This window comes from Trachemys scripta, chromosome 1 (assembly GCF_013100865.1).
Source record: "Trachemys scripta elegans isolate TJP31775 chromosome 1, CAS_Tse_1.0, whole genome shotgun sequence".
Classification (NCBI taxonomy): Eukaryota; Metazoa; Chordata; order Testudines; family Emydidae; genus Trachemys; species Trachemys scripta.
In genome coordinates, this window is record NC_048298.1 from 238100792 (window position 1) to 238116852 (window position 16061).

The window sequence follows — 16061 nt, forward strand, 5'->3', positions numbered from 1 at the left end:
ATGGTTGCTGTGTTTTTTAAGTTAACAATTGTCAATATTGTTCTTCTAGATTGTATCAAAGCTATCCCATTATTCATCTTACCTTACATTCATGATCAAACTTAATTTCAGAGACAGAAGAGCAAATCTAATTTTACAAAGATGGTTCACATAGACAGAAGCTATAAAGTAGGCAAATACTAACAAAACATTGTTTCCACAGTTATAGGGGAAAATAGGCCATTGGCCACCACTTTATTAAAGACATAACAAGGTTTAAACATCAGCGTGAATAAGAGTAACCACTACTGCAAAGGAACACTGTTGTTGCTTTCCCTTACTGTAGGCTATTCCTTGAACCAAATTACATGCAAAGACAGGTGCCCTCAAGATACTACGTGTGGTCCCAAGACTAAAACAGTCTTTTTGCCTCCCCCGTCATGGCCGTCTGACTCAAACCAAGATTCAACTAACACTAAGTTAGAGCTGCTGATAGTCAACTCCTGGAAACTTCTTTAAGTGGGCTTATCTTGTGGTACAGAGTAACCTTCATTTCCCAGTAACAAATCACCAACCACCTTTCCCAACAAACTTTGAACCAGCTTTACTATTGAAGCCTCTCTCCACTCGATGTATTAAAACTTGCTAGCACTAAGAAAAAGGTGCTGAAACAAGAGCCAACTCACTGATTACTCCTGACCAGACAATAACTTAACATTACCCAGTGTAGAGAAAAGAAAATACAACCGGCTAGTGCAAATAGGATACAAATAACCTAATTTATCAGAACTTAAATCACATGTAGCAATTACAAACCATATGGCCAGGCCTGTCTGTCTGAACATTGCTGTGTGAGCAGGTAAGAAAAGCTTTCTAATAGGGGCAAGTGGGCATGAGAACCAGCATAGCTCCTGCCAAGTGTTCTCTCTCCCGCACCTATAGCCACCTTCAGCCAGGCAGTGGGAGTTTTATGTGGGTCAATGGGGTGACCAATCATGCAGCTCATAGTAAAACAACTTGTCCTGATTGGCTGCCCAGGCTGAAGCTATTGTAGCCCTCACTTGATGACCCTGGCTAGGGTGGCTAGGGCTGCATACTGTATAGGGGGTGAAGAATGGAACAGTGTAGTGGGAAATACTTGTCATGCAAAGGAGCTAAGTAGAAGCCTTCTTTAGTTAGGATGACAGTTTCACTCTGTCTAATGCAGCTTTACGTGGCCTCTTAAAAGCTGAGCACCTCTTCGAGAAAATGAAACCATTTGTACCCCTGCAGTCCTGCCATGTCAGCAAGGCGGCATGGGGGGAACCTGCACTGCCCTTGTTCTGCACTCCCTGCTTGCCTAGTCCTCTCTGAGATACATTGGCATAATAATGCCTAAATGGAAACCCAAGTAGTTGAGGGCCAAGAATTAGTTTGTTTCTTTTTACAAAAGGTTTTGACAAAATCTACTGTGAATATTTTGTGAAAGTTCTGTGTTGTTGTTGTTGTTAACAACCCCTGGATACACTGTTGTTGTTAATGCAAGCCTTCCCTTGCAGCGCTGGCAAACCATGGTGCTCCTACTGCATGCCAGCCAGCGAGACTGAATGGCTTAGTATGGGCTGAAGAGCACTAAGAAGGGCAACGCCCAGCACCCACCTACTGATGATAAAAAGGAGAGCTCCCCAAGCCTCTAAAGTGTATGTTTGTTGGAAACTACCCTCCCTCTGCAGGACTGCATAGGCACTACTGCTGGTCTAGGGCTCCAGAAACCCCCACAATCCCAGAACAGAGGCAAGAAGGGGCCAGGATCCAGGGGTTGTTCATTGGGTTAGTAAACATATTTGTATGAGCTCCCTCTCCCTGGCCTACCTCCAGCAGCTCTTCCTGCTCAGGTGCTGAACACATCTCCTCTGCCCCCATAGGCACAGGGTCTGACCATTCTCAAGTCTGTGACATTACAGTGTCTGCTATGAAGGCTTTCACTGGGCTAACCCAGTCACTGGGATTAGATTGCATTTCAGCCTGCTAGTGTATCAGGCTTTTGGTACTCAGATACTACAGTGATGAGTGTCACAGAAGTGCCTGTGAATAAATAAGAGAGACAGGGTGGGGGAGGTAATATCTTTTATTGGACCAACTTCTGTTGGTGAGAGAGACAAGCTTTCGAGCTTATACAGGGCTCTTCTTCAGGTCCGGGAAAGGTAATCAGTGTGTCACAGCTAAAGACCAGGTGGAACAGATAGTTAAGCATAAGGAGTTAACTCATGTTGCAAGAAACCTTACACACCACTATATACAAGAAACCCTCACATCACCACACTTACCACCACAGATCCAGCAACCACCCCAAACACACCTAGAAATCTGGTCTCTACAGCCAGGCACTCAAATACCACAGAATATGCTCTGAGGAGAAAGTCCAAGATATACACTTTAACACACATAAAACCGTCTTCACAATATAAGGATACTCCACTAGAGAACTAGATCACATCATGGAATGGGTCATCCTAATTTTCCGAGAGAACCTGCTTCAATACAGAAAAAAAGTCCACTGACCATGTACCCCTAGCTGTCACCTATCACCCCACGCTGGAAGCCATATGAGGTATCATCAAACAATTACAACCCAAACTTGATGGGGATCACATCTTGAGAGAAATCTTTACCAAACCCCCTTTTCTGGCCTTCAAACAACCCCCCAACTTTGCCAAACTCATCGTCAGAAACAAGCTCCCCACAGACCAGGACACACCAACTCAGAGCGGCACCACACCCTGCCAGAACAGATGCAAAACCCGTAGCCATATTTCCACTGCTACAATGTTCAATATCCCCCATAGGAACCTTTCAAGATCCATGGGTACTACACGTACCTATTGCAACATATGGTATACCTCATCTAGTGCATCAAATGCCCTAGCAATCACTATAGGGGTGAAACCAGACAATCTCAACACTCTCAAATAAACTCATACAGAAAAATGATAAAAGACAAAAACATTACCCATGAGTGAACTCTTGTCATAAAATAATAACTCCATATCTGACCTCTCAGTCTACACCCTCAAAGAAAACTGACACAACACCTTCAAGAGGCGAGCCTGGGAGCTTAAATTCATAACTCTGATAGACACCAGAAATCATGGATACAATAGAGATACTAATATATATCTTGTATCAGAGGGGTAGCTGTGTGGCAATGTAAAGACTAACCGATTTATTTGGGCATAAGCTTTCATGGGTAAAAAAACCCACTTCTTCAGATGCATGGAGTGAAAATTACAGATACAAGCATAAATATACTGACACATGAAGTATATGTCTTATTACAACAATCTGTAAACTATTAACTCACCTTTGTCCTATGACTGCTGAGGTTTTAATTGCCCACTTCATTTTGAATGGTTTCTTGCAATGTGTTAACTCCTTATGCTCACCTTGTATTTAGCTGCAACATTCTGAGTACCTTTCCCAGACCTGAAGAAGAGCTCTGTGTAGCTCGAAAGCTCACCAACACAAGTTGATCCCATAAAAACTACTACTTCACCCACCTTGTGTCGTTCCTGTCCTGGGACCAACATAGCTATAACACCACTGCAAACAACTATGCATAAATAAGTACATTGCCTGCTTGCCTCTTGAAAATATATTATTGCTGAGTGGATGGGGTTCATTTAAAATAAGCAAATGAACAAGATCTTTTGAAACTGGTCTTAGATCACCTGGACACACATGTGATCAGCCCGTTCTTTGACATTTAAAATCATGTAGTTAGGACAAAAATATCCAGAAAATAGCTCATCTAGATCTCCTAAGGCAGATGGCAGCATAATTTAAAAAAATGGCTTTTGGGGGGAGGGAAGAGAAGCCTGGTACAGTAGAACCTCAGAGTTACAAACACCAGGGTTACGAACTGACCAGTCAATCACATACCTCATTTGGAACCAAAAGTATGCAATCAGGCAGCAGCAGACACACACACACACAGAAACACAGTACAGTACTATGTTAAACATAAATTACTAAAAAATAAATAAAGGGAAAGCAGCATTTTTCTTCTGCATAGTAAAATTTCAAAATTGTATTAAGTCAATGTTCAGTTATAAACTTTTGAAAGAACAACCGTGGCATTTTGTTCAGAGTTATGAACAACCTCCATTCCCGAGGTGCTCATGACTCTGATGTTCTACTGTATGCGTTAGTGCTGCCCACTGCCATGGGGGAGTTCCAGGTTCCAGTTCCAGAATGCTATTACCTCATTCCCTAGCCTAGCTCATAGCCTGGGGTAGTGCCTTGCACTTCTCAACAAAGAACCCTCTGACTGTTTATGAAATGGTGTTAACAGACTCCCACTATGCACAACAACCCTAAGGGACCATTCTGCCCAGTTTCTCTCAGCTATAATGACAGGTGGTTATAGTCCAAGGAGTGAAGGACAGGTGTTGGGATAATATTAGGGATGAAATCTTGACCCCATTGGTATCCAGGTCAAAACTTCCATTCAATGTGGTCATGATTTCCCTGCAGGACTTTGTGCTGTAGACTCTCCCTTAGGAAATGCATTGGGGCTTTTTAATGCTGTGACAATAGTATCAGCATTCCCCCATGTCCCCACACATCTGTGTTTATTTTAGAGAAATAACTTCATATATAGAACCCAGGATTTATATTTCACGGTACATGGTCATCCAAGAGAGCAGATTTTTTCACAAATACATTGTAATGCTCATTTGTGGGTGAGATCATCTTGGAAAAACTTCAGATGCCCTGAATAGGTAGAGTAGCTCTTGTTCATCTTCTGTTACTAGCTGATAAATATAGACCAGACATTCTGATATAGGACATACACAAAATAATGTTGTGTACCTATAAAACAGTGTAATATTTCTGAAAATGCATCCTAATGATTTGACTTATGGGTAAACCCTTAACAGAGATCACTATTGTTTCTTTTACCACCTAATTCTATTTTAACGAACTCCAAACCAATAACAAGAGGATCTGATTCTGTTCCGATTGCAGTCAATTGGGGTTTTGCTATTGATGTTAGTGGAAGCTAGGTGATCCCATTCTTTATTATATGTTTATGGGAATGTCCACAGTATGGTAGGCACTTTTTAGAGAGAATAAGGAACAGCCCCTACCCTGGCAAGCTTGCAGCCAGAGGTCAGCTAGACAGAAAAATAGGGCAGGGCTAGAGCAAGTGGGAGAGAGTTTCTTTTTTCCCTTAATTCTCACAAAAAAATTCAAACTAAACTGGTAATAATTAACTCAAATGTCATGATAACGGAGTTTTCAAAATTATAAATCCATCAGAACTCTTGATTGAAATACATTGAACATTTGGCTTTCTCTGCCCATTGCAATCCAAAAAAATATGCTTTTAAAAGAGTGACTTTATTTAATCTCCTCCTGCCTTAAATGCCCTTATCCATAATAGGAGGGGGAACTGCAATCTAATGATAGCCAATGAGGGCATCCTTCTGAAATTAACACCAGTTGTAACAAATATGACATCAGAACTGGCTTCATTATATTTCTGTCCTTGTGTGTGTTACTGCTTACGTGAAGGGGTATTTAATCTGTGTTACCATGCACTGTGTATGCGGAGGGCACCTGTGCTATGGTGAAATGTAGTCATTCACAGTTGAAACCCAGAGCTTAGTTGTTTGTTATACAGACATCAACCAGTTGTTAAAATCTGTTTTGGTCTTTTAAAATACCCAGAAGGTCATTATAAATAGAACCTATTAGATCCACCAGCTTAATCCCATGCTGTTGTATGTAATTTTTAAGTGCCTTCTCTTCTGAATACTTGAAATGTAGCCATCTGAAAGCCAGATTTTGCCACACTTTTTGACAATGAGCAGTACCATAATCTGCAGGTAGTCCTATTAAAATCACTACATAGGTTTGGTTTTAATTTTCCATTGAAATCAATGGTGTACAAACCTGCTGTCAGTAAGAGTGGCAGGATCTGGCCCTATACGAATAGAGTTATGAAGACTGATACTACATAAAATCTTAACAGTTTTGCAACCTCTCTTTGTTCTATTTATGCACCTTATTAGTGCACATCAGGTTTAGTTTACAGAATTTGTTGTCCCGCTTCTGCTCATAAATGAGGAGGACATAAAAATGAATACGCTGAATCTTCGACTGGTGTGTTGGCTGGACTCCATCCACAACACTATTTTACTGCACAGTGAAGTAATCCATTTTCTCATGGGTGCTAGAAAGCTGACACCTCTTGCGTTTTTTTCCAGAGCACTATCTTATGTTATTGACTTCACTCTGCAGCTTTTGCACTAAGTTCTGTATTTTATTTAGTAACCAATCAGCACCATTTTTTAAACCCTCAACTCTCTGAAGGCCTAATTCTCCAAACTGAACTGTAGAGACAGCATGCCAGATTTCCTGCTCCAGGTTAAATACTGAAAGGGTGCAGTAGTCAAGTGACATTGCCATGGCTGTCATTATATAAAATGCTCTCTTGCTAGTTCTGTCCTACTTGTCATTGGTGTGATCCTTTTGGAAAATAGATTTAAGGGGGCATTTCCCACATGCCAAATGTCCCAGATTAGATTAGACTCCTTGTTAACTGGAAAGGTTCCTGCTAATTTCTAAATTGTATCTACAGTGAAACCCGAGTCTGGGGCTGATCTACACTTTTCAGCCTTCAGATTTTGTTTTTATGTTAAGCCAGAGGCACAGCTGTATTTCCATACTGAGTGTATTCTCATCTTCTTTATTGTTTAGCGGGAGTGGAAATGTTTGGTAACATTTGTGTATCAGGGGACAATAGAATTTAAAGAAAGTGAGGAATGGCACAGATGAGCTTTGTTCACCATTGTTAGTGTTGTTTATTCTCGTGAGTATTTCCCAGTTACTGTCCAGTGCTACCCAAATGTTTAAACAAGTGTCACAAAACACAGGAGAAATTGCAGGCTGCACAATGTAGGATTGTTATTAAAAACCTGCATACACACACCACAAGATGCTTCATGAGGCTTCTAAAATATTGTGCATGCTGTTAACAGGCAACTAACTATGACCCAGTTAAGAACTGTAAGTTAAGATCTTCTGTTTAATGCACTATACATGTAATTAAAAAGAATAAGATTAGAAGAAAGTGACTGGTTGTGGATCTTGTCAGTACAGCTGTAGGGACTTCCACAGACCAATTTCTATTTGTGTATAATACTAAGTTTATCTTGATTTAAGTTGTAAAACAAGTTTTAGAAGATTTCTGTTATAAAAGAAAGGATCTGTTAACAAATAAAATAAAAGTAATACAGAGTAAGGAAGTAGAGGCAATACTGATGACTTCAAAAGAGCATTCATTTTCTTTTATACAGCACTAAATGTACAAAGTTTTGCGATGATAAGCTGCTGATAGATCCCATGGTGCTGAAGAAGAAGCTAAATAGGATGGCAACAGAACCAGGGGCTTTTGCTGTCCTCAGCAGCCTGCTGCTTTACATCACAGACCTCGCGGCCTGCGACCCACAGATGCCGAGGAAGAAGGCAAAATGGGCAGAAGGCAAAGGAAACAAGGTGATTTATAATCCTGAATGCCAAAGTGCAAACACAAGCAAGCGCCCCACAAGATTCCAGCTTTTGCAGTCCAAGTTCATGAACAACAATCGTGAACCTTACATAAAAAAGACAAGAGAAGTTGGCAAGCTAATCATTAAAGAAAAGCAGTGGGTAAACAGGGGCTGTCTAAATGCCACTGTTAACAAATTAGACAAAAATAAGGAAAAAAAAGGAAGCGGTCAAGCACTAGAAGAGAACAAAAAGATAATGCCCAATGAGAGGGTCAAGTGGAATGGCCTGAGTGGGAAAAATACAGTGAAAAACATTCTGAAGAAATTTTTAGCTGCAGAGGAGAAAGAAACTAAGGAGAAAGCTTCTGTCTGGAAAAAGAAAGAGCCTAACAGCAATTTGCCAAAAATTATCAGCAAGAATTCTGTTTTCTCCAAACTGAAGGAAAAGTTTGAACAGGCTAGTTCTGTTTGTTCAGCCACAGAGGCAAAAACATTGCTGTTGCGCAAAGGTGAGAAAAATAATACAAAGGTCCCAAGTAGAACACCTATTCACAAACCAGAGGTCACAGTGCTACACACTGTGACAGCCCCAGTTCTAAATAGCCCTCAGTCCCAGTATTTAGTGTGTACGACGGCTCCAATGCCTAGATTCAGTGTTGTGACTGAAATTAGCCATCCTTGGAGCTGGTTGACAAACAACACTGAAAGTAATCAGCCTTTTGATCATGGCACTCAAATGGTAGAGATGAGTGACTCTGACAGCAAACATGATATTAAGCCTGGTAAGAATGAAATGCCAGAAAATAGGGCACAAGACAGAGAGTACAAAGGACAGATGCAAACTGTACAATGTGTAATGCCCAAGGTCATGACTGACAACAAGGACAGTGCAGAGACTAAAATAGATTCCACAAACCAAGGACCTGGTTTTCTTCCTAATCTAGACCGCTCTTCTACTTTCTGTAAAAATAAATCCCTTGCAGACTGCATTCCTACCTTATCTAAACCCACCCTATCTCACAAGGGGAATAGCACATTAGCTGGATTTGATACATCTTCATTAGGGGATAATAAAACTGCTCAAAATGTTAGTGAAGACAATCCGTCTACTAACTTGCCTTATTCTGGTATAGCTGAAGGATCCAGCGCATACAGTCCCCAGGATATTAAAGAGGTTGGTATTCCTAAAATAACAGTGAATGCATGCAGTTCAAAGGAGACAGAAATAGAGTTCTCGGAGTCAGAAAAAGATCCTCTCTTTGCAAGCCAAAAATGTTTCCCGGAGGAGAAACTATCGGAAAATATTCCATCGTTTTGCTCCCCAGTAGCTCAGGCATCTCAGAATGTAGTGCCTCCAAATGATGACCTGCAATTAATTGTCAAAATACCAGTTACTGACAAAATGCCACCGCTGATGCCAAGGCAAGAAAATGCATCCGATTTTAAAGGCAAACATTCCAAAGCAGCTGTAAAAAGAGAGAAATTTCACTATAAACAGGAAATATTTCCTAGTTCTAGAAAAAATGATTGCAAAGTCACAGCTAAGCAAGAAGAGGAGCCAGACATAAATCCAAACAAGCTGTCTGATTGTCAAATGCAAACTGAACAAATAACCCAGGAATCACAACCACATCAAATGCTTGGTCAACAAAATAACATTGATAATTTCAGCATTAACGTATCAAATCCGACTATGACTCAGACAAATGATTCAAAGAAGGAAAAAAGTGGTATTGTAGAAGGAAAGCATATCTGCTCTGATTTTGAAAAGGACCAAGGTCCATTGTCAAGTTATTTAATGAAGCACAGGTGTTATATTCCAGAAGAGAATTTTGGGAAGGACCAATTATCATCAAATGAAATGGCAAGTCAGGAAAACAATACTGCCAGGGAAAGGAGTACCTTGTGTAATCTGGAGATTTATGAAATGCCATCAAAGTATTTTATGAAGCATGAAAGTGACATTGCAGATGAGAATCCCTGGCCTAATTCTGAGACATGTCAATCATTCTCATCAAATTATTTAACAAAGCACGAAAACAATGCTACAGAACAAAGAATCTGGCATGCTATTGAAAAGCCCCAGATCCCATCATCAAAAGATTTGGTGAAAGATGAAACCTATAGTGTAGAAGATAAGAAGGCTTGTCATAATTCTGATGAGTACCAATTACCTTCTTCAAATGAGTCAGCAAAGCATAAAGGTGATATTATAGCAAAGAATGCTATGTATAACCGTGAGAATTACCAGACACCACCATCATCAAGTGATGTCATAAACCATGAAAATAATACAGTCAAAGAGAAGAATATCCATCATGTTTTTGAGAAGAATGAGTTACTCTCACCAAATGAACTGGGGAAGCATGAAAATAACACTGCAGAAGAGATAAGTCTCTTGAGTAAAGTAGAGAAATCCCAATTACCCTCATCAAAAGCACTGTTGAAGCCTGAAAAGAATATCGCAGTAGGGAGAATGCCCTTGAATAACTGTGAAAAGTACCGACTACCCTCGCCAAATGAATCAGAGAAGCACGAAAATAATACTGTGGTAAAAACAAGACCCTGGAGTAATCTGGAGCAAGACCAACTGCCAACTCCAAATGATACTCTGAATTATGAAAATGAGATGAGAGATGAGAACTTTGAGAAAAACCAGTTTCCTTCCTCAAATGAAATGGTGACTCATGAAAATAATAGTACAAGTGAGAGAAATAACTTACATAAATATGAAGAGTACCAAATGCTGTCTTCAGATAATGGTTTGAAACATGAAAATGATACGATGGTAGAGAAGAAGCATAAGGATAATAGTGCAAAAGAGAAGAATTCGTCTAGTTTTGAGACATGCCAATTACCCTTATCAAAGAATAAAATTAACACTCCAGGACCAAGAAATACCTTGTGTAGCATCAAATACCAAATGCCATCAAGAGATTTAGTGGAAAATGAATATGATACAACAGAAGAGGAAAACACCTGTTGTAATACTGAGAGATACCAACTGTTCTCATCCCGTGAATCAATGAAACATGAAAATAATGCTGCAGAGGCAAGAAATATCCAGAGTAACTTTAAAAATTACCAAAAGCCATCATCAAGAAGTATAGGGAAGCATGAAAGCAAAACTGTCCAAGAGAGAAGTACCCATCATAATTTTGAAGAGTACCAGTTACTTTCAAGAAATGCACCACAGAAGCATGGAAAGAAAGGTGCAGTAGAGAGAGATACCTTGTGTAACCCTAAGAAGAATCAAAAACCATCATCAAGTTCATTGGTGAAGCAAGAAAATAATGTTACAGTAGAAAAGCAACAACAAACACCATTGTCAGATGATTTTGTGAAGCATGAAACTGAAACTGTGGAAGAGAAGAATAAACATCATAGTTCTGAGAAGTACCAATTAACCTCATCAAATAAATTAGTCAAGCATGGAAAAAATACCACAGTAGAGAAGAAGCAACAAATACCAATATCAAATGATTTTAGAAAGCATGAAACTAACACTGTGAAAGAGAAGAATAAACATCATAGCTCTGAGAAGTGCCAATTAACCGCATCAAATAAATTGGTGACACATGGAAAAAATACTGCAGTAGAGAAAAAGCAACAAATACCAATAGCAAATGATTTTAGGAAGCATGAAATTAGTACTAAAGAAAAGAAAAATCCACATCTCAAAGTTGAGAAATACCGGTTACCTTCCTCAAGTAAACTGGAGAAGCATGAAACTAATAGTTCAGGAAAGAAAAACAGTTTGTGTGATTTTGAGACGTATCAAGCTTCATTGCCAAGTGATCTCATGAAGCATCGAAGTGATTCAACATTAGAGGAGAATCCTTGGCATAACATTGATAACTACCAAAAATTACCCCTATCAAATGATGTATCCAAACATGATAAAAATCCTGTAGAACAGAGGAAAACCCAGCATGGCTTTAAGAAGTACTGTAAACTAACATCAAATGATTTAGCAAAGCATGAAAATGTTGCTGCTGAAGGAAAGGCCAGGAGGCCAGGGTCTGATCAAAGAAATGACAGAAAAACAGAACTCCAGGACTGCACTAGAACAGCAGCACACGCAAAATACATAGCAGAAAGTTACAGTGAAGGACCCCTAAATTCATCTTTTAAACCAATGATAGTTAGAGTAAGTGACACATTTAAACATCACACCTGATAGCTCTACAGGTAAACTAATGACCTCAATTATTTGTATCATCAGATCTTTCTTTTTTTCCTTCAATGTTCAAGACATTAAATTATCACTTCGTAATTGCATGGATATTGATGCGTATTTTTTAGGGTGTGATTCTTTTCCCTTTCTTAAACGCTGGCCAGAAGATCACTGCAAATATATCATCAGATTAATCATCAATTTATTATGAGAGGGGCTGAGAGATCATCAACAATTTAATCCTGCTCCAATCTCTCCTTGATAAATGCTCGGTTTTGTTTGTAACTAGGGTATTTTGAGGATGAACTTTCCTTTGTATTTACTCATTTTAGTAAAACGCTGTTACTACTCCTTCTAGGAATGGCTTTAGACAATGTCAGGCTTCGTTAGGTCAAAAATGGCCACTTAAGTTCTAGCTTTAAAGCTGTAAATGCAAAGGCTGATCCTTGCTAACATGCATAATGTTTCATGGGTAATGTGCAGAAAGATAGATGCTTCCTTTATCTGCAGGAAAGTCCTGAAAGGACAATATGTTAAATAATTTACTATCGGGCGCTTATGTTCTGTGGTATAAATATTGGGAAAATATTGATTGAACCTTCTGTCAAGATATTTACACTTTTGGGTGTGTACAGTATTGAGATGTGTTTGTAGAGATAGGTTATTCCCTCATGCATGTCACGCTATAGCTACTCCTGTGTTCACAAAGGGCCATAATGCAGCAACTACAAGTACTCACAAAGGGCCCAGTCCTGTAAGGTGCTGAGCAGGTCAATGAAAACAGGCTGCTGAGAATGGTGCAGGAGGGATTCAGCACTTTGCAGGATTGGGGTTAAATTGCCTTTGTGGCATATCAGGGGCACACAGGCCCAAGGCAGGCATTGCCATGGATATTAAAGTTACTCATTGGAAAATCTTATCGTGCTCGTGCTTTCCTGTCAAGTGTAGCAAATGTTTACCGTAGTACGATATGAAACTTGATAATAATGAGCAGCCAATGTCATTGAAATGTGCCAGTGGAATGTGATGTTCAGAATGGACAATAATAGCAACTTCTGCGTAAAGTTTGCATGTCCCTGGCTTTGCTTTGGTAGACAGGATCGGTTTGTTATGTTTGCTTCTTTCTGCCCAGCTGATGAACAGAATGTAGCTGCAAAATGGAATCTTGCCGTTAATGCCACATAACACCCTGTGGTAGGTAGGTAGATATTAATATAATAAAGTCAACTCTCACATGTGCCAGCGTATCTGCCTTGTTTTCATAAGTTGAGCACTGTGGAGAGAAGCCTTTTCTAATTAAAAAGGCCTTTCTTTAAAGGGCACTTCCTAAGGGCTTTGATTCATTAAATGTTATCCACCACCATCCGTACACAGATCCTGGCTCTTTGACAGCCAAGGTCAGCCTGCCTGAAAAGCCAATTAAAACCCCAATCTTTTAAGTGGCAGTAAGCTTCTGAAAATTGCAGAGCTAATTTAGAAGGGGCAGAGTTTATGCAAATAAGCTCTTCTTTACCCACAGTCCACTGCACCACATTCCTTTGAATATGTTAGACACTGTCTGCAGCTACGCAGTACGTTTTACTGGTCTGGCTGTTGCTTGTTTTCCAGACTGGCAGAATGCTCCTCTATGACTCCAGCCAAGAGAATGATGACATGAGCAGACTGGCAGCCTTCTAAATTCAAATCCCTTTGATGACAGTGTAAAGAGCACAGATACACAGATGACAGCTGGGCTGGGCAGGCCGGGGACACTGCTTTGAGAGGTGACATGGAACACAGTGTTCCCTGATAGCTAAAGAAGGTGATATTTTAAATTTTTCCTTGAAGACATAGCATTAGCCTTCCTGGCAGCAAGAAGCTCATGGAGTGAAATCTTCCCCTCTCCCCCCTATCTCCCCCCCCCATGCAGAGGGCCAGATAAAAGGACTGTGCACCCCACTGTGCACCCCTTAAAGCCACAACATTGGGAGTAAGTAGAATTTATGGGTTGTATAATACTGGACCTCTGCACAGGGGGGAATTTCATCCATGGAGACTTTTTGAGCCAGCAGCCATGGAGGCTTCTTAGAACTGAACTAAGCATGATTGATATTATTATTCAGTATTACATGGCCTAGTTTGAAAGTGCCCTGTCACCTAAAAAACATTCACATCAAACTAGAATAGTAAATTCTCTGTTTGCCTGTTCTCTAGTTGGGTTCTAAAAATTGCAGCTAGATCTGGTTGAAGTGGGGATGGTTTTTTTATTAAAAATGAGCATTTATTTTCTGTAATAAAAACCTGCAGTTCACATGGTTGGAAAAATCACCACCCAGAATTAGGGAGCCTTTACTAGCTGTCTGGAAATTGATAAAGTGTTATTTGGGCAATGCACAGGGAATTTTATCTATGTGTACCAGGAAGCCCAACCCCTCTCTGTGTATATCCTACATGTCTGCTTCTCTTGATGCTGCTGAAGCGCTACCACAGTATTCTGGAACACTTTCCTTTCAGTACAAGTCAGATATTAGTGGGGTAGAGAAATTTTTAGGGGGTGATTTTTGCATTTCTGTATGCCTCAATCTATATGGGTTAGAAAAGTGATAAATACATTAACATCAATTGATCATCTACCATAGGTGCTGGAACTAGGGGCATTGGGGGTGCTGCCGCACCCCCTAGCTTGAAGTGGTTTCCATTATATACAGAGTTTCCAGTTTAGTTCAATGGCTCTCGGCACCCCCGCTATGAAAATTGTTCCAGCACCCCTGTCACCTACCACAAGTAACTTTAAAACACTGCAGACGCTTACACCAACTACAGACTAATGTGTGATGGCCCAGTAAAGTAAACCACGTGTTTTAGTATCAATAATTATTAAGGAAATGTCAAAACTGAGCCTAGGTATTTAACAAAAACCAGGTGTAAGCTGGGCGGGACGGCGGGGGAGAGGGGGGGAGCTGTATCACTGTCCTGGGAAGGAAAGCGAACACCACACCCAACTCCCTTTAAGGACCTTGGCTCAGGGCACTATTTATTGTTTGAACACAAAAGACATAAAATAAAGCAACTTTTAGTTGCTGGCTACAAGCCCCAGAGGTTTTTTCCCTTGTTGCCTCCAGCCGTATGGTAGGCAGGAATCCCTTAACCCTTTCTGAATTGCTGCTCACCTTGTCCAAACAAGTAAATTATTTTTTTTGCTATTTTTGTTAGCACATCTGATGTTTACTTTTCTATATTTGAATTATTAATGTAATCATATGCAGTACTGCTACAGTAAAATGTTATTGTTTTATATTCTACTATAGTTTACTAGGGCTGGGATTTTAAAAGGGCATAAGGGAATTAGATATTCACCTAAGGGAATGAAGTACTCAGACCTCATTGAATTAAATGGGATTTAGGTGTCTGATTCCCTTATGCTGCTTTTGAAAATCCCAATTTAGACCTAGATACACAAAACCACAACAACCTTCTTGCAAATGAAAAGAAATAAGAGTGCAAAGGGTTTCTGCAAAGCGATTCCTGCATATGTGTTTCTATTTAGAATTTCCAATGTTAATAGTATCTTCCTCATTTGTATGTGCAGTTATTTTTGCTAGGACCCCAAGCAAAAATGATGACAATTTTTTCATGCTCCGGTGCATTTTGCATTGATTTGAGTTCTTGTAACTTTGCTTTAATTGAACATTGAGGGTCATGAAAAAGAAGGCAGTCAAGAAGCATGAATTTAAACTAGAGGTTGGGGCACTTGGAGTAAAAGAATTAGGCTTGAGAGGAGGACTGGAATACCATACAAGAAGATCTGGACGACCTTGAAAACTGGAGTAATAGGAATGGGATTAAATTAAATAGTGTAAAGTGCAAGGTCATGCATTTAGGGACTAACAACAAGAATTTTTGCTATAAGCTGGGGACTTAGTTGGTTAGTTGGAAGTGACAGAGGAGGAGAAAGACTTGGGTGTATTGGTTGGTCGCAGGATGACTATGAGCCACCAGTGAGATGCAATTGCGAAAAAGGTTAATGCAGCCCTAGGCATAGGTGCTGCTGCATCCCCTCCCTTGAAGTAGTTTCCATCATATACAGGGTTTAAGTTTGGTTCAATGGCTCTCAGCACCCCCACTATACAAATTGTTCCAGCACCCCTGGTCCTAGGATGCATCAGGTGCGGTATTTCCAGTGGAGACAGGGAAGTATTAGTACCATTACACAAGACACGGCTGAGACCTCATCTGGAATACTGTGTGCAATTCTGGCCTCCCATGTCTAAGAAAGAAAAATTTAAAGTAGAACAGGTGCAGAAAAGGGCTACTAAGATGATCTGAGGAATGGAAAACCTACCTTATGAGGGGAGACTCAGAGCTTGGTTTGTTTAGCCTAACCAAAAGAA

General features: G+C 40.1%; 1 protein-coding gene across 2 annotated transcripts; it reads left to right on the top strand.

Annotated features, from left to right (window-relative positions):
* Positions 1–53: 53 nt before the first annotated feature.
* LOC117870773 lies at positions 54–12926 on the top strand. Of its 2 annotated transcripts, none has more exons than XM_034758123.1 (2): positions 54–1788; positions 7323–12926. In XM_034758123.1, exons 1-2 carry the CDS (start codon positions 1661–1663, stop codon positions 11692–11694), a joined length of 4500 nt encoding a protein of 1499 aa, XP_034614014.1. In that variant the 5' UTR covers positions 54–1660; the 3' UTR covers positions 11695–12926. The 2 variants fall into 2 exon arrangements, with proteins under 2 accessions (XP_034614014.1, XP_034614015.1); XM_034758124.1 differs by having other exon boundaries at positions 56–1658.
* Positions 12927–16061: the final 3135 nt, after the last annotated feature.

Coding starts and splice junctions, on each gene's coding strand:
- LOC117870773 (XM_034758123.1), top strand. CDS start 1,661: ATGTTTGTTGGAAACTACCCTCCCTCTGCAGGACTGCATAGGCACTAC. Junction 1,789..7,322: donor ATCCAGGGGTTGTTCATTGG/GTTAGTAAACAT, acceptor TCTTTTATACAG/CACTAAATGTACAAAGTTTT.